The sequence below is a fragment of the Melanotaenia boesemani genome, chromosome 18 (assembly GCF_017639745.1).
Source record: "Melanotaenia boesemani isolate fMelBoe1 chromosome 18, fMelBoe1.pri, whole genome shotgun sequence".
NCBI classification, from domain to species: Eukaryota; Metazoa; Chordata; class Actinopteri; order Atheriniformes; family Melanotaeniidae; genus Melanotaenia; species Melanotaenia boesemani.
The window spans coordinates 9774850-9797070 of NC_055699.1; the positions used below are offsets into that span (position 1 = coordinate 9774850).

General features: G+C 40.1%; 2 protein-coding genes across 5 annotated transcripts in view; one reads left to right on the forward strand and one right to left on the reverse strand.

Moving 5' to 3' along the window:
• Positions 1 to 1875: 1875 nt before the first annotated feature.
• Positions 1876 to 22221, forward strand: part of myom1b (myomesin 1b) — a 31317-nt gene continuing 10971 nt past the window's right edge. The window contains exons 1-21 of one of the 4 annotated variants that reach the window (XM_041967570.1): positions 1876 to 1983; positions 2249 to 2491; positions 4246 to 4380; positions 4483 to 4657; positions 6221 to 6378; positions 6565 to 6657; positions 10049 to 10137; positions 10368 to 10409; positions 11807 to 11968; positions 12069 to 12230; positions 14527 to 14668; positions 14989 to 15188; positions 15274 to 15327; positions 15438 to 15562; positions 15651 to 15834; positions 16327 to 16501; positions 16576 to 16697; positions 21029 to 21225; positions 21321 to 21447; positions 21746 to 21930; positions 22024 to 22138. In XM_041967570.1, coding sequence (XP_041823504.1) covers positions 2340 to 2491; positions 4246 to 4380; positions 4483 to 4657; positions 6221 to 6378; positions 6565 to 6657; positions 10049 to 10137; positions 10368 to 10409; positions 11807 to 11968; positions 12069 to 12230; positions 14527 to 14668; positions 14989 to 15188; positions 15274 to 15327; positions 15438 to 15562; positions 15651 to 15834; positions 16327 to 16501; positions 16576 to 16697; positions 21029 to 21225; positions 21321 to 21447; positions 21746 to 21930; positions 22024 to 22138 — 2794 coding nt within the window. In that variant the 5' untranslated portion in view covers positions 1876 to 1983; positions 2249 to 2339. The remainder of the gene's footprint in view (positions 1984 to 2248; positions 2492 to 4245; positions 4381 to 4482; positions 4658 to 6220; positions 6379 to 6564; positions 6658 to 10048; positions 10138 to 10367; positions 10410 to 11806; positions 11969 to 12068; positions 12231 to 14526; positions 14669 to 14988; positions 15189 to 15273; positions 15328 to 15437; positions 15563 to 15650; positions 15835 to 16326; positions 16502 to 16575; positions 16698 to 21028; positions 21226 to 21320; positions 21448 to 21745; positions 21931 to 22023; positions 22139 to 22221) is intronic. The other 3 variants (XM_041967572.1, XM_041967571.1, XM_041967574.1) reach the window with 3 other exon arrangements.
• On the reverse strand, positions 6700 to 8630 carry LOC121628525. The gene is made up of 2 exons (XM_041967579.1): positions 8034 to 8630; positions 6700 to 7342 (listed from the first exon to the last, which is right to left on the reverse strand). Exons 1-2 carry the CDS (start codon positions 8600 to 8602, stop codon positions 7273 to 7275), a joined length of 639 nt encoding a protein of 212 aa, XP_041823513.1. The 5' UTR covers positions 8603 to 8630; the 3' UTR covers positions 6700 to 7272.

Below are 22221 nucleotides of genomic sequence, written 5' to 3' on the forward strand. Positions count from 1 at the left end.
CTCGTATTCTCTGTATCGCTTTATCCATTAAGGATCATGGGTAAGCTGGAGCCCATCCCAGCATTTTAACAGGTGAGAGGCAGGGTACACCCTGGACAGGTCACCAGTCCATCACAGGGCCAGCACAGATAGACAAACAACCATTCATTCACACACACACACTCACAGGGAGAATTTTAGACATTTGGATGGTGGAAGCAAGCCGGAGTACATGGAGAGAACCAACCATACATGGGGAGAACATGCAAACTCCACACAGAAGGGCCACCATTCCCCAGGTTCGAACCAGCAACCTTCTTGGCTGCAGTGCTAACCACCACACCACTGTAGCACAATGAACCAATAAAATATATCCTGTACTCATTCAAAAACATTAAGCATTGCAATCCTACTTAGTATCTTTGCGCAGTCAGTGTGCAATGCTAATCTAATAATGGGTTAACATTTCACATAGCTGCCACAACACTTTAGGTATAGTATCATGCTGACCATTGTTGAACTGTTCATAACTTAAGCCATAGAGATATTCAGCAACATATTTTGTCATGGAAACTTTCCAGATGTTTGATATTAAAGTAAATTTCCAGAACTGTGTCCACATACCCGAGCCAACCAAATGAAATCTGCTCACCTATTAGCCTGTTGCATACTTTATTCTAATAGGGGAGATGTGTATAATTAAATTAGCTGCTGATTTGGGTTCATACTAATGTCATACACTGTATGCATGCATATTCAATAGAAATATTTAAAAAGACAAGCACACAAACATGATAAACTGATATAGCTGATGTCCCTCGTGGACTAATATTTTGTTGAACAGTCCTTTGAGGCAATCACTGCAATCAAGTGTTTTCTACAAATCTCAATCAGAAGTCTGCACCTGTTGACAGGTATTTTGGCCCACTGCTCATCAGGTAAGAGCTCTAATTTGTCCCGCACAGTTTTGTTTGTTTGTTTGCAAGTATTCTTTTCAACTCAGTTCCATTAAAAAGCATTGTCATATTTCACTCAATTGTAATTTAGCAAATTATTTATTATTATTTTTTCATTCTTGTAATTTCAGTGACTAGTGTGAGTTTTGCCTTTTCTTTAATGGAAGGACATGAAGAAGTTGATGACGATTGTATATGTAAAATTATCCCTTACAATCTGAGTCTTTGATTTATTTAACTTTCTTTTAGGAGCTGTTTATGACCAGAGGGGACAAAAGGGGACATTGGTGTACTTCCACAAATGAGAGTGAGGCTGAACCAGAGAGTGACAAGGAGAAAGTAACTGGCATCTGTTGCATGTAAAGCAAGTAACAATAGCATAGCTAAAGTTAGCTTCAGTCACAGCCGAGGCTGCAGCAGTACAAAGCCAGGACAATTGCTGTTGGAGCTTAGTGCTAGAGAACTGTAGGGCATGAGCCAGCGAGGGCTTTGATTTTTTTTCTAATGTTTTTAGAAAAAAATTAAGTATGAGATAAAAGTTAAATGTAAGATAGAAAACAAAACATTGAGGATCTATCAATCTAATAGAAACGTTGTCCGATGTCACAATTTGAAAGTATTTTAGATATCAATAAAAGAAGACTAATAAGTATCCATGATTAAGGTGAATGCACACTCACTAAAAACACCACCAAGGCAAAATGACATTTTATACAAAATAATGAAAGCCTATAAGCAGCCTTGTGTTTACCTAAATATCAGGCAGTTATGCTCATTGGCATTAAGACCTGCGCCCATAAATGTGTTGCACTACTGGAGTCGAGTCGCTCACCCCCTCAGTTCTGCTCTCAGCTATATTTATCTCCACCCTCACCATAAAAGGCTGTGACTGCCGCTTGGACACTCTAGCAAGGGCCAACATTATTTTTGTTGTGTAGACCGCAGCACTGTACGTACCTACCTGTGGGTCTGCTGGGATATCAAGCTGTTAAAGTGGAGCTGGACCATCTTTTCATTTAAAGCTTGAAGTTGAGGGATTTTTTCCAGAGTAAGTGGCCACTGTGGTGAAAAGATGTGTTATGTCAGGTTGCAATTGGTGCATATGTCTGACTAAGCATGCTGAGAAAGTGCCTGATTGCCTGAAATGTATATGTCTTGACAGATGTTATTGCAGGTTTGAGTTTGAGAGTTTTATGTAATTTCTCTTTTTTGACTGTGAGTCTTATCTAGAACACCTTTAATAGAGTTGGAGCTGTTTTAAGCATTAAAAATCTTTTGGAGTCAAAGTGATGATAAACCTATTGTGTATTAAGTTAACAGTGAGTCCACTTGCTCTTGAACACTAACAAGACAAACAGAAAGACAAGAAGATACTAAGGGCTCGTACGAAGTGCGACCAGCAGCATGTCTGGATCTATACCCTTCTACCAGAAGCACCATCGGCACTATGATCGTGGCTACCGCAGCTTGGAGGCAGAGTCTAAAATGAGCCACTACCAGTCCAGCAGCAGATACACTGCTGGCAGCAGCAGCTTTGCCGCCACCAGGAGCAGGGGGTAAGGAGGAGGAAGGAAGAGGAAGATGGAGATTTATACTTTCATCAATCCACTTCTGTGTCCCAGGAAAGCCCTACTACCTCCCTAACACCTCCACTTTTCCCACCCTGGTTGATCAGGTTCACCTCCATCGACTTTGTAGGATCACTACCCTGTCCCAGCTTTGGGATCATCTTTCCTTGACACAAAGTAACAACCTTTCTCCCCCTTGAGTTTTCTTTTGCTTTGATCAACACTTATACACAGCTGAGGATTATAGGTCTTTATAGTTATATGAACAGCTTTGAATCCTGCACGAGGCTCTTTGCATGCAGCAGAAATGCTCAGCATGCCTTTATGCATGGTAAGCATTACATTTAATGCAATCATCCCCAAGTAATTACAAATTTGCAAATTTGTTGCCAACTACTTAGCAATTACAGAGCAAAATCTTTTAGATTCACTGCAATGAAATACACTGTTATATAATGGCAGACTCATGGTTTGTGGCATCAAATAGCAGGGTATCCTGAACTGTGAATTGTTGAGTGACAGTAAGAGGGGAGTTTATCAGCTGGGTCCTCATTAGAACTCAGCACCTGACCTCACTAGTATTGATTATTTTGTAAATATAGTTGCTTCTCTTTGTCTCCTGTAGACAATAAATGTTTTATTCTTTCCTAATATTGCTTGGTTTGTTGTCTATTTTGATGACTACATCTGCCAGATGCAGAGTGTTTCTTAAGGAAGGCTATATCTTGACCAACATTAAAACGGGAGTTTTATCTGATACATTCATGGGAGGCAGAAAGCTGTTTTTTCAAAGATATTTAGTTAAATAAAAAGAAAGTGATGCAACAAAAACATTTGCTTAGTTGGTCATTTCTCATTTATGCATTCTCCCTGATGTTTACAGGGTGGAGTATACTGAGCTTCTCATATCAGAGGGAAAAGAAAACTCACATTTTACAGTGATCCTGTCAGTATCTGTTAAATCTTTAAATACACTGGCCTGGTGGGTGCGAACAGGTCAGAGGGCTTAAGTTTTACCAACATCTAAGTTCTGCTGTCATACTAATAGCAGGGGGTGTCATCACCACCCAAATGTGTGCTGCAATGAGGAGAGCAGGATTAGAGGGATAGATAGTGTATTTCAAACATGTTCTGACATGTATAATATTTACACCTTCACACTTTCTGCTCCCCTCACATTTAAAAAAAGAGTAGGCAGAAGTATAAACTTATATGTCCAGTTCCCATTTATAACATACCACTTAGCTGAACTATTTCATTTCTCTTTCTCCAAAATTTTCCCAATAAAACATAAAAAAAGAAGTACAATTTTTCTGGCTTATGATGTGATGATGTGACAGTCAGGGTGGTTACAGTAAGGCAGTTATTGGCTCTTTTTGTAAGCATACTCTTAGGAAGTCAAGTGAACATACACAGTCAGAGCTAAAAGCTCACTGACCCAGATAGATACAGGAAAAATGTGGGCAGCTGACCTGTCACCCTTCTTGCCCCTTGTCTCCTTAGCAAGTTCTTGTTATCTCATCCTGCAAATCCCGTGCCCCACTTTCCCAGACCCACAGATAGTATTCACATAGGCAAACTGTGTGGTGCCTGACTGAAAATACTACAATAAAAACTAAACTATTCCTAAAACTTTCCTTTAATCTAACTAATCAGTTCCTGGCTTTGGCTTCATCCACATGTTTATGACGTATTGCGCTGTCTGGCTGTGAGCCAGGCTGATGGTGTTCTGTGTGTCTCAGACTTAAAGTGTCTTCACACTCTGGACTGGAGGAGAGCAGACTAAGCCCCTTACCCAAGAAAGCCAAGCCAACTTACTTGGCTGTGGACAAAGAGAACCAAATCATCGGCTATGTAGTGCCTATCTTCAGGGGCAGGTAACATAATGTTCACCATGTAGTGCTGGTACCCCAAGAATGTTCTTCTCAAAATTATTTAAGTTTTAATGCTATGCCTTACTCCCCAAATCTATCCCATAGTCAAGAGTTTGCTACAGGATTATCAGATACAGAGGAAGCCAGAGTGAGGGACTCTGCTGCATACATGGCCCGCAGGAATTTGTTCACCAGTGGTGTGGAGATGGAGAGGTCAGAGCTGATCTCCAGGAAGGAGGCCATGCGTGAGTCGGCTGAGCGCATCTCTCTGAAAAAAAGGGTCAGTGTCGGATTTCTCCCTGCTTTCAGAACAAACAAGATGCCATGTTGATTTTCCAAAAACATGGAGAGAAATATTTTTTAGTTCTATATCATATATCTGGGTCTTAGTGTTTGTTTTGTACAAGCAGACATGGATGATTGGCTATACAGAGTGGCTTTTGGCTACTGGTTGTTTGGTGTGACTAAATATAAATACACAACCAACATCCATTTCACCCTTCCCTGACTACTCTTAATAATTACATTTTTAAAGAAGGGTGATCATTTCAGACTGATAGAATTTGGTTTTCCATGTTCTGGCTGAGGGGGTTCTACTTTCTATTGGAGCGCAGCCTGCTAGTAACACTGGACACTGAACTATGATTTGCAAAGAGAACAAATTGTTTAATTTATGGTTTAATTATTCAACAACAAAATTATTTGGTACTTCTTTTTGACCCTAAAAACAACTGGCTTCCATAAAAAAAACCTTGATTTAACTAGCTGGGATTAAATCAATTTAACTATATTTCTATTATCAGTTTAATTTCACTACTATTCTTTAATATCACATTTATCACAGACTTCCATTTATTGCAACACCAGTAATATACCAAGGTATTGTAATAATGCACAGCATACATTAACCTAAGGGACCACACAAGCTGGCCCATTCAGTTTTACAGGGGACGATCATTAGTAGACGTATAGTAACAGACGAGCAGCTTCTTTTGTATTATCACAGATAGATTTCTCTAGTTTATGAAGAAAAAGACTTTACACAAGTCTGACATCACAGTAGACAAGTGCACTAAAGCATCACAGGTTTTGTGCTTGTACAGCCACAGTAGAAGAATCTCAGTCGTGACATTACATCCTACCATCTTCATTTAAAACATCCCATGATGATTTGTTTTTCTCTCCCATCACAGTGAATTAAACCACTTCTTAAACTTATTATTCAGCCTCACAGCAATTTTAAATTGTTTCCATTGTAGCGTAACTGGCCACGGTTAATTGCTGAAGTGCTTAGGAATGTCAAGTGCCTGTGGATAAGTGGTTTTTATGACTACTCCTTACATGAGGGAGTTATTTATGTCTGTGCGTGATTATGTGAAGCATTATCCAGCTATTCAATGAGCATCATAGAAGCCACAGCTACCCCCTCATTGCATTTATCTGTCTCCACTCTGCCAGACAACCTCACTAGTGGGTAATAAATTCTTCAGGAGCTCATGTTTCTTAAAACACAAGCAAGCAGTATCCGAGTGGTGTTTGTCATATTATGTGCTGGACAGGAAACAACAAGACACCCTCAACTATTCATATGACATAATAAGCAACATGTTTTCACACTTATAATGCCTGTCACTGCAAAATGCATACTGTATGACTTGCATGTGCAAAGCACATAAAGATAGATGTGGATTTTGTAATATCTGTCTGCAAAAGCTTTGTGTTTTTAATGCAGGCATGCATTGTCAATTCCTCTTGTAGTCATGGAGAATAGTTTTGTTTATTTAAGCTGGTTATTGGTTGCAAAGAGGAAACTGTCCTGAGTGATTTACTCTGCTATCTTTAGATCCATGAACACGAGGAACACTTCAAGCGCATGAACGAAGACAGCCTGATGCACGCCCCAGAGTTTGTGATTAAACCTCGCTCCCACACTGTGTGGGAGAAGCAGTGTGTGCGGCTGCATTGCACTGTCAGTGGCTGGCCCGATCCCCGGGTCACCTGGTAGGCCACAAACATACATCACCCACAACATGACCTCAAATCTGTCCTTTCTGTCCTGTCAACATCCTCCTTATTCCTCTGAGATTTTTACAACTCAGTGTTTTCTTCCTCATTGTATAAATCTTCTTCAAGTCTTTCTGTTTCCTTTGGTCTGTCTTCTGCTGCATCTCTGCCTCACACTCCAAGGCACAAAAACAATGTGGCAATAGACCCACTTGCCTACCCTGGCAAATATAAACTTGAGAGCAGATACAACGTGCACTCACTGGAGATCAACAGGTAGGTGTCGCTCTCTAAAGTACATGAAATGTGCTCTTTATCACTAGAAAAACCAAAGCTGCGCCATTTGGCGTTTCTACCTTCCATGCCCAGAGTTCAGCCAAATGGCGGGATTAGTTTTAGCTAATGTCCTAACTCAGGTGTGAACGACACTATTGTTCTGTAAATGAGATGTTCTGTGAGCAACCCCCCACACGTTGGCCAAGTTGTGGGGGGTTGCTCACTCTCACTCTCCTATTCACCTTCTTGGCTCCCAAATAAGAATGTGCAAGCTCACTGGCAAGCTCCACCAGGAAGTCCACCAGCTTCCCCTGCACAGTGGAGATGCTCAGCACAATATTTCTAAGACCAGTGTATGCACAACCTGTCTAGCAAGCTGCAACGACAAATGATATTTTCACATTATGATCAGAAAATTATTTTACCCTCTTTTTTAAGCAAGAGATCAACACAGTCTGTCTTTTTCATTCCTTCATGACTTTTATTTCTGATGTACAAGATTTGAACAAGGAATCTTTTCTTATAGATGCAAGAAAGTGTACAAATAAATCAGTGCAGTATGTGGGTGAAGTGATTGACATTTAAAACACTCAGTGCAATGAAGTTACAAAAATTTCACATGTTCCATGATGGTGGAATGTTCTCAGTGATTTTGACCTGCATTGTCTGAGCAGACTTGGCACTGCCATGCCACCTCCTTTCTGCATTTGCCACACGTGTACCTGTAGCAATCTACACAGCGCACAGTAGCGTGATTTCTCTTGCAACGACAGTTCACCTGGCACGTTGCTCTTTTCCCTTGGTCCGGTGTGGGAGGTTGTTGGCGAAGAAGGTTCTCCTTGTTGACTTTCTTGGCTCCCAAATGTGACTGAGCAAGCTCACTGGCAAGCTCCACCAGGAAGTCCACCCTCCTCTCCTGCACCCCAGTGCACGCCTGATAAAGCACATAGGCATTCAATGCTGCCATGTCTATCATGTTGTAGAACACAGCGACTGGCCATCGCCGTGTTCCTGAGCGAACACTGTACTCTCGCACCATCTGGTCCATCACGTCGACACCACACTTCATGCTATTGTAGTCGGTGACTGTGCTTGGCTTCTTCTTTCGTGTGTCTTCAGTCTCAACCACGCTGTGCATGCTGCTGAGGATGCAGACAGTCTTTCTCCGTTTAGGCGCATAGACAGTCAGTGTGACACCAGAGGTTGAAAACACCTGAGTACTGAATTCTTGGCGGTTCATAGCTTGTTTTGCTGAACCTGGAAGCTCCCGTCGAATCTTATTGACTGTGCCAAGGAGAGTGGTCTTCAGGTTGAGCAGTCGTTGCGCCAGTGATAGTGATGTGAAGAAGTTGTCTGTGGTCACAGTTCTTCCTTTGTCCATAAACGGTTCCATCAGCTTCATCACCACATTTTCAGAAAGTCTCTCTCCAGAAGGACGACTGGGGTCTTTTCCAAGATATGGGATGACATTGCACACATACTTAGATTTCAGGTCACATGCCACCCAGAACTTGATACCAAACTTGTCCGGTTTTGTTGCAATGTATTGCAAGAAACAGCAGCGAGTCTTTGACGGAAAAAGTTGTTCATCAATGGTGATGTGCCTGCCTGGGTTGTAGGATGAGATACAGTTGGAAACGAAAGACCTCCAAATATCAGCAACTGCAGCAAACCTGTCAGTCTCAGCTCGTTCACTACGTGTGTCCATGTCATCAAAGCGTAGGTGTTGCATGATGTCTTGGAAGCGGTTTCGAGCCATGATCCTGGTGATCAGTGGGTGTCCCAGTTTTGAAGACCATATGTCACGCAGTGATGGAAGTCTAATTACCCCTCGCAAGAGAAGAATGGCAATAAACGCCATTAGTTCAGGGACGGCCATGAACCAACTGCTCTCCTCTGTCCGACGTCCATGCTGAACAGTCCACTCCTGAACAGTTCGAAGCATGTCAAGAGTGATGAAGCAGAGGAAGCTCTGTAGGTCCCAGGTCAAAAGGAATGTAATTATCTCTCATTTGAAATACTTGATTATGCTTTCCTTTTGGCCTTTGTGGAAACAGAAACGTGATAATCTCTCACTTGAAAGCAAGCTGGGCGTACAATAGTGTGATGACGATGAAAACTCACATGACCAATGCTCAATAAAGGGTACATGAAAATGTGAGAAATGGTCAAAAGCACATATACCGTTTGTGGTGAGTGAAACTATACAGCACAGTAGAAAGCAGAGTCCCTACAAGGCTCTTTTCAAGCACACTCCTCCCCCCAAGGAGTATGCTTGAACAGCTAACGGCAGGTAATGGCTGTGTTTACAAATGTAAAGGGGCTAACTGTTGGCCATTGAATTGTTAATTTCAAACCGGGCAGCCTTTTGGCTGTACTCTGGGCATGGTAGAGGGGTAAGAAATCTCTGGGTTTTCTAGTGTTATGTCATCAACTAAATGTCTTTTTAAATGCAATGAAATTTTTGTGGACATTTGAACTGTTTTCTCAGAACTTAAGCTTACTAAATGCAGACATATCTTTAATGTTTTTTTTTTTCTCATGGTGAAGTGTACAGCTAGCGGCAGCTGGTAGATGAGTCAAAATTAAATTATAATTCATCCATCCTGAGGTCCAATATACTGTGGGTGTTACTGTGACTTAAAAATTTTTTATTTGATGTGTTTCACTGAAATTTATCATTTTTTCCCAGAAGAGCGATCTCCATTGTTGCGCTCATAGATTCAACAAATCACTTGCATTGTCTGGACCAATCACAGTGCAGCTATATCTCATATAGCTTTCCTTATAACTGCATTGCAGTTATGAACTCAATCAGCTGCAGTTCCTGTGGCACAGTCACACAAAAAAGGAGGGAAACTGGTCCCTGTGTTCCCAAAGCACCTAGAGTCTTGATGTGTGATGTATGAAATGATGAAGTCCTTTGACCCTGTTTGACTTGTCAAACACAACATTAACCAGAGTCCTGTGAGCCAGATACCAGCCAAATCATTTTCCTGGCTGCTACTGATAACTGAGACTATGTCTAAAGATAGCTCCAGATCAAATTAGGCTGTTTCAGTTACACTGAAAACCTGCCAAAAGGGAATGGTCTCTCATTTTGTGTCTGCCAAAGTCTAATTCATTGTTTCTGTTAACAGTAGATACATTCAAATATAGACACCCACAGCACCTGATGGAAATGACATCACCAGTGGTGTCTATTTATTGCCAGAGTATTCCTGGCTTGGAGTTATGGAATGCTTTACAGTTGGGCCCCACATAGTTCGTATTATGTACATTGTTGAGAGGGCTGAGGTTGAGGTGGGGGAAGGGCACTATACACGTGAACCCTTAAGTGCTTGAACGTGCGTATCGTGGACACTGATCAGCTGATGCACTCTTCTTTCAGATGTGATTTTGATGATACAGCCCAGTACCACGTCTCTGCCACAAACTGCGAGGGAGAGCAATCTGCATTTGCTTCTGTCGTAGTCAAAAGTAGGTTTCCCCAAATCTTGACACCAACACAAGTTCTCCACACTATCATATCAACAAAATTAATTCAAACCATATGGGAAACAGCACAACTTATTAAAAAACTTAAAAAAGATGTCAGGGATTTCCCATTTAAATTTTATGTAATGGGGTACATTCAGTCCATCCCAAGTGTCATACAACACTCCATCTATCCTGTATGTATTAATAGCAACTGCTGCTTTTCTCCATAGGGTTCAAAGGTGACATTGATGAGTCGCTGCCAGCACCCAGACGTAAGAGTGGTTTTCCTACATCAGTTTTAAGATTTCATTATGGCTACTAAAGGTGCTAAAATTTCCAAAACAAGTTTATACTTGAATTCCTGCTGTGGCTACTGTTAGCAGTCTTTAGTTCAACTATGCTTCTTGCCAGCTAAATGCTAATTCTGTCTGTTAGCTGTATAAAGTGGGGTTTATCAGTTAGGTCATCACAGCTTTGCTGAAAACAGGCATTTGCTACTGATTATAACCACCAGCTTAAAATGAAATCGTAAAAATAAACCAGTTATCAGCTGTTACCACAACATACTAGAAAAGCTGTCTTTAGTTGCAATTCCACCAAGTCTTGTGATTTTCTGAAGGCAGCTAAACAAAACTGAGTCTCTAAAAGCTAAACAGCTAAAAGCTAAACAGCTGTGTGGTTGTGTTCTTACCTAACAAGTTAGTATTTCTGCATTTCATCATTTGCTTTAATTCAATTCTAAAATGATAACATATTATTACTGATTTTGTTTTTAGTCATTCCCAAATTATGCCTTTAACTTTCTCATGCTGTGTTGTTGTTGACTCATATATGACTGACCTCAGTTATGAGCAGGGTAGCGGGGTGTTGGGAGGATGAAGATTGGGTGCTACTGCACTAACAACTTTTTTGTTTCTTTGATGCTACGACGACAATGCAGAGGCCATTTCTGAAGGTAACAGGGTCAGAGGAATCTGGTTTGAAAATCCTTTGGTGAACCATGCATGGCCACTCGTGTCTGTGTAGAAATGCCACCGTTAAGTTCGCACTATTTGCCTGAATAGGCTGGAAAAATTGACTGATTTTTCCACATTCATGATTGAAACCTAAACTCTTGTAGTATGCAGTTTTGTAAGATGATGTTTATATGTAAGTTTGAATGAAGGGTCATGCAACATTTATTTTTATAACGTTTAAGCATTTCTGACTTTTTCACACAGCTGCTGTGATTTTTCTTTTGATGCATCTGCATCAAATTAGAGTAGATTGTTGTTAGAAAGAAAAGCACAATTAATTTTAATGTCATTATTTAATTCTGTAAATTGTACATGTTTTGCAAAAAGTATAAATGACTAACATCCAATGAATTTCATGTCTTGTGTTTCACCATTTGATGCATGACAAGTTCTTTTTATTTCTCCTGTACTTCTGTAAGCACTAAACTGAAGTCATATCTATAACTGTTCATGCTCCCATTTTTTTTTTTGTTTATGTTCTTTTTCTCCCTCTCTCAATTTGTTAATTGATGTGATGATGTTCTGTCTTATTTAAAGTGCAATGTTTTGTCTCTGTCACTTGATCACAATGTAGTCTTTCCACTTGTCTATATTTATAAGATCATGTAAACTATAATTCAGCCAAAGTTTTGACTCTACTGCTTTTTCAATAGATGGCCCAGTTTTGGAGTACGGCATTAACTTCCAGACTCACATTGTTGATAAGTTTGGCGTGTCATTTGGAAAAGAGGGTGAGACCATGAGTCTTGGGTGTACAGTCATCATCTACCCTTCCCTGCATCGCTACCAGCCTGAGGTTCAGTGGTACAGAGACGGTAAGTAAACATCTCAAAAAAACTCTGAATCTTAAATGTTCAAAGCACACTTTTTTTTAGGATAATATAATCTTCCTCACTTTTCTGTTTTGAATATCAGATGTTCTGCTGTGTCCCTCTAAATGGACCCACACACACTGGAGTGGAGACCGAGCCACACTGACACTCACACACCTCAACAAAGAGGACGAGGGGCTCTACACCCTGCGTGTCACCACTAAATCTGGATATGAAACATACTCGGCCTACATCTTTGTCAGAGGTGGGAGCACTTTTCCTGCAAAGCTTTTAAATAAGACATTAGACTCTGTGTAAAGTCTTAATTGGGTAACAAGATCTAATTTGTATGGCTTTATGTTGTAAGCTGTATTTGAAACACAAATTCCCACAGCCAGACCAGAAGTTATTTAGTTAAATGGCCTAAATAATTTGAGTATCTCTCCTCCAACCTTTAATCCAAATACTCATTCCTTAAATATCACACATATATAAAGCTTGGTTAAAAACTCTTATAGTCTTTAAGCCAATACACTCTTACAGATATGTTACCCTACAGATATTTTTACTGCAATCCTTTCAATTAAATGCAAGTAGCTTCCCTCAGCTTTGTTTTTGTCTCATCAGATCAAGGTCACAGTCATAACAACACGTTCCCTGGCACCTGAGGATAATACCATATTTAACAGTGTTTGAATGTCAGTGAGGGGTTTTAAATAGGATGTCTCTAATGGAGACACCACTGAGCAGCAAGTTTCTGGCATCTGTTTGAATACCGTGGAAAAAGTGGTTTGTCAAGCTTATCCTTGCTGCCTTCAGAGACAACCTGACCTTTGTGCTAAACAGGAACCATGATGGGTATGCTAGAAAATAGTCCCCCCCCCCCTCATTGTTTCCTTGTTAGTTCAGGGACACAGAGTAAAGAAGACGCCACATAAAGTCTCCATAACAAACCACTATAATTCTGTTTTACTATTCTCAGAGGGCTCAGTGATGATTGAATCAGACTGTGAGTGCAGCTCTGTCAGTATTTACTTTAAGGAGAAACAGCTGTCTGCTTGTTTTTTTTTTGTTTTGTTTTTTTTTCTTTGTTGCTTTTGGTCAGTGAACATCAGCTGTCTGTCCTCTTTCATTTGACTACATATGATACTATTAAGGACATATATAACAAATGAGACCTGTGTAGAAATGTTGAAAAATGCATTAAATTGAAATGACTCACTGACCAAGAGCTTGGCACATAATAAATTTTTGTTTATTATCGTTATAAACTTAATACCTTCACATACTTATAAATACATGAAGGAAACAGCTTAACAGGTCAGCTTGACCAAAGCTTTTGACACTTTAAATAAAATCTAATACTCAACAGTAATCTGCATATTGCAAATTAAAATTATTTAGATAGGGAACTACTTGATAAAGGTCACACAGATATAAATGCTGTAAATAAACTCAAGCAGTGAGAAAGATTCTCCATTAGCTGTTTATTTCTTAACTTGGTTTATGGTTTCAAAGTGTTAAAACATAAAAAAAAAGATCCCCAGCACAGTCAATTACCTACACTTTTTTAGGCAAGTGATGCCTGGAGCTTTCTTGTAAAATGCTTCTTGTCCTGTAAGCTTCTGAGCCGTCTTGCATGCACTGTTGTAGTGAGGCCCGTCACCTTTAAATTTTTCTCAAATTAAGTTTAGATTAAGTTTGTGATTGTTTTGTAAAAAACTTTAGCTTGCCCCTCTTGAGGCAGTCCAGTGAAGATTTATAGGTGCACTTAGAAAAAAAAATCACCCAGTCAATCCATGTCTGTGACTGACAGACAATAAGGTGTTATTTTCTTTAAGTTTTTCTCCATACATATTGTTGCTAATCATGAAAAAAAAAAGTCATGTTCAAAAACTTGTTTTTACACTGTATAAATCTTTATTTTAACATTTGTGACACTGGATTTTGTGACAAAGATTTATAAAGGTTATATTTGTGCAGGTGCAGTTCTTTTAGCCACCCTAGCATGGTGGTAGAGCACATGGCTGCTAATTGTTGCAACATGGATTCAGAATAATTGTAAGGCTTTTAAATATGTCATCTGACCTTATGGCCACAGCTCTCGCAAGTCAACAAAGAAGTGACACCCTGGTTAAAGTTGTCACATCAGTGTCAAAGCTTTTGCAGTGTTTCCCCCTTTTTGCAAAACAAAAAAATACATGGATATATGCATATATATGCATCTATGATCAAATAATTATGTTTTATCATATGATAACTTTTCACAGAACTAAAAGTATTGGCCAAGGATGCCAAAACCTTTGCATGCCACTATACCTCCTCTTTCTGTAAGAGAACCTTGGACTGCAATGAATTACTACCTAGATTTTATCTTTAGACTGTAGCATGCAGTATTAAACCATACAGCTACACAACTTACCACACTGCACTCCATGCAACTGAATCCAGTAAAACCTTGCTAAATATTTTTGGATTTTAGGCTGTATCCTCATACTTAAGTCTGAAAAATGTGCCTACAGAGTATTCATGCTTATATTTCTGATATTGCGGGTTTTTAGATTCTGATGCTGAGGTGGAAGGTGCTCCTGGAGCCCCTCTGGATGTCTTCTGTCTGGATGCAAACAAGGATTACATTATTGTCACTTGGAAGCAGCCAGCTGTTGATGGAGGAAACTCCATCCTGGGCTACTTTGTGGACAGGTTTGTCAATGTGTTTCTCCCTAATTTTCTAACTTCAATACTTTAACAAAAATATGTCATATATGTAAAATTATCAAATCCCCATCTAGTTTAAATCTTAGGAAACGGCATAAACTCCATAACCTTACATGTGATACCAACCCAGAACTGGGGAATCAAATTTTTGGGGGGTTTTGACAGAGAGAAACTATATCAGAAAAAAGCTCATGCAACAAAAAGCACCTCATCAAATAAATATCTTAGGAATGAAAACAGTCATTGAGCACTGCTTCTCAGTCACAGTAGGTCAAAATAAAAACTTAAAAAAAAATTGTGGACAGGTGTGAAGTTGGAACCACCCACTGGATTCAGTGCAATGACACTCCAGTCAAGTTTGCTCGTTTCCCTGTCACTGGTTTGGTGGAGGGTCGCTCTTATGTCTTCCGTGTGCGTGCTGTCAACAAGAGCGGCATAAGCCGTCCATCAAGAGTTTCTGAGCCAGTGGCTGCCATGGACCCTGCTGATCGTGCACGCATGAGAGGTACTACAGGCTGAGTTTGGTTTCATTGCAGTAAAAAGTCAAGTCCAGTAGAGTTTGTAGATGCTAATCATCTGTATGTGCTCAGGCACTTCTGCTCCCTGGACTGGACAAATCATTGTCACAGAGGAAGAGCCTGCAGGTAGGGAATGAACATTTTCACCATCAGCCAGAGACTTTACGGCCATGTTCGCACATTCTGCTGCTATTTACATGACATCAAGCCTCAATAATTTATTTTCTGGCCATCAGAGGGTGTTGTTCCCGGCAGACCTCGTGAGCTGCAGGTGACTGAGGCAACCAAAAACTATGTGGTGCTGAGCTGGAAACCACCTGGGGAGAAAGGCCTTGAGGGAGTCATGTACTATGTGGAAAAGGTAAACTTAACAACATATGTTCACTAGTTCCTTGAAGAATTTAGGATTCCCTAAAAAAGTGACCCTGTGACACTTTCCCATTTGTCAGTGTGTGTCTGGCACAGACAGCTGGCAGAGGGTGAACACAGAGATCCCTGTAAAGTCTCCTCGATTTGCACTTTTTGATCTCGCTGAAGGCAAATCTTACAGCTTCCGTGTCCGATGCTGCAATGCTGCTGGTGTTGGCGAACCATCAGATCCAACTGAGGCCACCACAGTTGGCGACAAGCTTGGTCAGAAAACACACAAACATTCAGGACTATGCAAAAATACAAGATGCTTTAGATGTTTAGATTCCCGCCAGTCATACCATATCACCAAAGAGGCTTCTGATTATTTTAAGATTTGTTTTGTGGCATGGTAATTGTCCCATACTACTAGCTGTGGAGTTTTAGCCACAAGGACATTGAATCCTGAAGTAGATGGTACAGACCCCACAGAGCAATGATTTCAGTATCATAGATTCATCTTTAGTCCACCGAAAAACTTACATACTTAAAACATATCTGCCAAGTATATCAAGGACAACTGGGGCTGTTTTGAAGTGGTCACGCAAATTATTTATGAAATTTTACATAATTGACAGCCATTCATTGTATCCTGACTTGACTTCTGAAGCTTGAAAACTGTGTGCAGTACTGCATGTGCATGCATCATAGCAGCAGCAGTGCAACTGTATGTTCCCAGTTCATAATTTCTAAAATATCAAACACTATCATCCACAGATATCCCATCTGCTCCAGGAAAAGTTGTTCCTACAAGAAACACAGATACATCAGTTGTTGTGAGCTGGGAAGCATCTAGTGATGCCAAAGAGTTGGTGGGTTACTATATCGAGGGAAGCATTTTGGGCAGCAACGTGTGGGAGCCATGTAACAATAAGCCTGTAAAGGGAACCAGGTAAAATCACTCCTCTTTTGTTTCACATTATGATACAAATGTCTGACCCTTATACGTTATAAATCTGTTTGCAGGTTCATCTGCCATGGGTTGATGACTGGAGAGCAATATGTGTTCAGAGTGAGGGCCGTGAATGCCGCAGGGCTCAGCCAGTTCTCCCCGGAGTCAGAGCCTGTGGAGGTGAAGGCTGCTATCGGTGAGTGAAATGGATGGATCTTAGTGTAACCTACTGCAATGCAATGTAGTAAATGGTGGATAATAAGAAAATCAGGTGGTTGTTTTTATTTAGATTTAGACCTGAAATTGTTTAGCTAACTTTTAGAACAGCTCGTGCTGTTATAGTGTGATATATATCTGAGTTCATTTTACAGTTTATTTTTACATTAACTTTCCAAAATCAAGCCAGCCAACCCTATATTTTAACATTAAATATTTAAGATACTTGAAATTTACATTAGCAAAGATGCAAATAAAGCTTTTCCAAATTCCAAAAATATAATGTTGATGTAAAATCTGCATAGCTCACACTGAGCTGTAATTAAAAAGAACCATTTTTTAAGACAGAGAGGCAAAATAACTCCTGACATGTATTGTATAGTACATACTGGAAGCAGTTAACACATTATTAGTGATTTAATTTAATTATATTTCATTTAAAACATGGAAGAAAAAGCTATGAAAGTAACACAATCATCAATATCTTCATGTTATTTGAGCATAACAGTATGTTGTAGCCAGCTAATGTTTTCTTGAAATATGTTTTAAGCTCTCTATACCATCAGCATTCACACTCCCACACTTTCTTCACCATGATTCCACTATGTCACATTATTATACACTGTTGTGTGCTCCGCCCACCCACCCACCACCCTGTTCAACCACATCCACCCCACCACCACCTCTTCCCTGCACAGCCTGAGGCGGGGTCGGGGTCAGGACTTGTAGACTTCCTCTAATTTGGGTCAGTTTGATCCAAAGCAGGGGTCGTTACAAACCAGCCAAATGTTAAAAACCACCACCATCACCTGCTCCCCCTCCACCCTCTCACCTGGGCACAAGATGTGTCGGCAACCCAGCGTATTGTCAAAGGTACACAGTACATAGACCCTTCCCTCCCCGGTGGAACCCTTAAATTTTTCTGTGTTTTCTCACCCTAACTTCTGTGATACAAGCTAACCTGGCAGTGATATTGTTCTGTTCAACTGATTCTAACTTATCATGTTAATAATTTAGATAATGTTTAAAAGCTTTATTTGAAAATAAGGACATCAATCAGGTATTGTAAATTATGCAGATACTGACACGAAAATTTATTCAGCAGCTAATCTGCTCAGTTAGCACAACAATCCCACTGGTTTTCAGACATACAAGTTTTAATGTGCAAGGCAAATTAAACAAAATAAACAGCTGAACGAAAACATAACTTAACGATCATGTTTTTTTGTTTTTTTTTACAAAAACCTGCTAGTATTGCACACTTATTGCCTCTAGATAATAACGATTGGTTTAATGAATGTGAATAAACAGAGTTCCTCCTCCAGACATTTCCCTTTACATTAAAACAGAACAGTTGAACTTTGATAACTGATTGCAGAATATCATGCAATTAGAAAACATACACTTGTAACACACACCTGATTCCACTACAAGTGGCTAAATGGTAATGTTGAAGGATAGCCTGGTCCTTGCACATACCATACAAACCAGTTACAGGAACAATGCTGCTGTTGTATTGTGAGTAATGCTCGCTCCAGTGCCCTGCATGCAATCCCTAAAATCTTTGCATTAAAACTAACACAGCTCTCAGCTTTCGGAAATTAATTATTTATTGTTATGTGATGATTAAATAGCAGATGTGCTCCGTATAGAGTATTTCATCATAGTGTGCTATAGTCTTCATTTTCTACACACCAGTTACTTCATTGCTTCAGTATAAATCTAAGAAGTGATGAAATCTTCCTTTAATGCTATTAAACTTTATGTTTTTAATAAAGGGCTAGTGCAAATCTGCAAACTCACTCATTTGCTTGTGTGCATGTTTTCAAAATCCTAAATGAATCTTTCTCACATGGATGTTACCTGTTGGTCATCTTGTCTTCATTTTCACTCCCAGTCAGATGAAGACATTTTACTGTATTTGATATGCTGATGTGATGAATATTACCTTTTGTATGTCAATGCCTTTTTCTTAGCTTTCTGGATGTAGTGTGACTGAGACATAAATGATGAATTTGCCCGTTTTTAAAAGGCTTCTTCTGCTTTTTTGTGCTAACACCCGTAGGGGGCGGCATCCCACATGGTGTGTTGCAGAAGATGGGGCCGGGGGGTAACGTGGGCCAACTAACTGAGCACAAGCCACGCTGGATGGGCACGCATGAAACCGTCCAGTCTACCCCTGACACAATCCAAAAGTGCAATAAAGCTCAGGCTGACACTGAAACTGGGGAGGGGGCTGGGGCTGCTGGTTCAGGCTCTGCAGAGCCAGACCCTCTGGGAAAAAAAAAGCAAAGGGGGCAAGAAAGGCAGCGAGTCCCAGGCCCCAGAAAGGGTAGAAAACCTGCCCTCAGAGTCAGGCTCAGTTTCGGAACCACTTACTTACATAGTCACAGCTACACAGTTAGAACCAGCCACTGCTAAGGTGCAGGATCAGGCTGGAGGGACAGTTGGTGAGCCTGATGCTCGGCAGACACGTAAGTTTCCTGCTTCTGCTAATCAGGAGAGCCTGAAGTTCAGGAAAGAGCTGGCAGGTGAGCACTGGTCATAGATAGAAACCTATGAGTTAAATATAAGGAAAACCCACTATTGAAATTAACTAAAGTAGTCTGTAAGTGATGATTTCCCATGTGACATCAGTTTTGCAATGCTCACTGGGATCAGATAAATATTAATCAATAAACAGTTGGTGAATAGCTCCACTGATGTTCATCTGTTAAAGGTAAGTGACTGTTAGACAGCACCTAACCATGGTTTAACTCAACACGTCCCCCTTCTGACTTGCTGTCAGTCAGCTCAGTCCCCAGAGCACATTAACACACAAACACACAGATGTGTGTTGTAGCAGGAGCCATCCAGTCTCACTCTGTACTTGAGAAGTAGGTTATCCAACCAACACAAGAGCAGGATACCTGCCCTGAGAACTCTTTGGGAGTCCACTTCTTCAGAAGTCCACTTCTCTGACACTTTGACTCACTTCTGACCCCCAAAACAAGGGAGTGTATCAAAATTTACATGGCTATCGTATGTGACAGACCAGTTTATTTATATTATGATACAAGATCCTGCTTTTGTAAAAAGCTTCTGTGTACTGTCACTTCTTAAGCTTATTCACTGTGTGCTTTATTAATTAATCAATCTAATATTTAACTACTTTAAATTGTGAATTGTAAATTGTGTGTATGTAGGTTACATTTATACAATTCCTATTTTTTTTCTTTCAGTATTTGACTGTGTTGAATTTCATCCCAAAAACGTATTTTCATTATATCTTCATTTTCTTGCTTAGTAAAAATTTTCAGCTGCTCAACAGTTTGTGGCATTCTTTGTCAGATTTCATTTATATTCAATGACACACCAAATGTTTTCAGTGGGTGACAGGTCTGGACTGCAGGCAGACCATTTTATCACCTGGATGTTTTTAATACAGGCAGAAAGTGGTTTGGCATTGTCTTTTTGAAATGTCTGAAAATGAATAATGCCCACAAATGCAAATGTCCACTTACATGATTTCCAAGAATTTATTTTCCGACCAAGAACAGTTTTTCATTTAACCTATCTATCTAATCTGTCTAATATTAGCTCAGGCCTAAAGAACGTAGCAGCATTTATGGAGTTTGTTAATGTGTTTTTCTTTGCTTAGCAGTTTTAACTTTAATCTGCAGAAGCAGCAACAAACTGTGTTCACTGACAGCAATTTTAAGTAGTGCTCCTACGTCAATGCGGGGATTTGCACAACAAAGTCTACCTGACAACATTCAATAAGTATATGCCTGCATATTTAAAAAGAAAAAAGTCTTAGTTTAAATATACCGTATGTTGTATTTGTGCTATTATCAAGTAAGTGTAGGGTTTAAATAATTAGGAAATAATTCACTTTTTAGGAAGCATTAAGTGGAAGCCAGAACTAAGAAATAGCTTGGCTTAATCCATATAGTGTGTGTTAAATATAATCATTTATTAAAGAACAAAATTGATTTCATACATACATACTTATAGCCAGAGAATTGTAGGTGTTTGCTTCAAGCCTGTTTCCAGGTATCTGAATCTATTTAAGCAAACCTTCAAAGAAAACTGTAATAAAACACCACTGCAAGCATGCTGTGGTTTTAAGGACATTTGCAGGAGTTAACTTTATATTGTCTTGTGTAGCCATTAAAGAGGTTCAGAAATGGAGCACTGAGATTTGGACATATTTCCATTGCAGCAACATAATTACTGTATTTGAATTTTCTGGATTTGTTGGAGCAGCTGTGATGACTCTCCCATTACGTCCCGCTTCCTGCTGGTGTTAATTTGAGTCCTCTGTCTCAGCCTCACCTGCTCCACCCTATGGTATCACTGTTCTGGAGTGTGTGCGCGACTCCATGGTGCTGGCCTGGAAACAGCCAACCTTCATTGGAGGTGCTGACATCACCGGCTACTTTGTTGATTACCGTGAGGTCATTGATGGCGTAGCCGGGAAGTGGCATGAGGCTAACATCAAAGCTGTCAGTGAGAGGGCCTACAGGGTGAGTTGATATGAACCATGTGGTACTATCTCTCCATCCAGGTCTGACATTAAGCTGATAGTTTTAGTATGGGGTCTTCCCATCTTTGCCTTCAGGTGTCCGACCTGCATGAAAACAGGAAGTATCAGTTCCAGGTGAGAGCAGCCAACATGGCAGGCGTTGGCATCCCATCACTGCCCAGCAACACTTTCCTGTGTGAGGAGTGGACCATTGCTGTACCAGGTTGGTGAGATCATCTGAAGGAAGAATGTTTTAATAAAGAAAACTAGTGTTTTCAGCGTTAACTGTATAAAACACACAAAAATTTTTTCAAATAAGTGCATGTCCTAATCAAAGCGCTGAAAAATAAGTACTGATTATTGAGGTTGTTTGGTTATATCTTGCTCACACAAATTAACCAAAAAGTGCAAAACACCTCTGACGGGTTCATGGATGCTTAAAAATAGTTAAAAACAACTAAACTTAACAAACAGCCAAACATGCAGAGCTTTGGCTTTCAATCTTGTCTTTGTCTCCATAGGACCCCCTCACGATCTACAGATTAGAGAGGTGCGAAATGACTCCCTGGTGTTACTATGGAAACCTCCTGTATACCAGGGCCGTGATCCAGTCAACGGGTTCTACATTGACATCAAGGAAGCAGATGCCCCAGAGGAAGCCTGGAGGGGAATCAACACCAAGGCTACAGAGAAAACGTACATCAAGGTCATCAGCTGGACTTCTTTTTTTTTCAGTTGCTCCTGTTCACATGTAGCTGCAGCAGCTGTTTGATCAGGGGGATTTTAATTTGTTTTGCAGATTAAGAATCTTAAAGAGGGAGAGATATACGTGTTCCGTGTGCGTGCTCAGAATAAAGCCGGTGTTGGAAAAACATCAGATGTTACAGAGCCGGTCCCTGCTCTGACCAAACCAGGTACAGTCATAATGACAAACATCTTGCAAATTTAAATAACGTAATTATTATTCCAAGGTTTACCTTCTTTTGTTGTTTTTCAG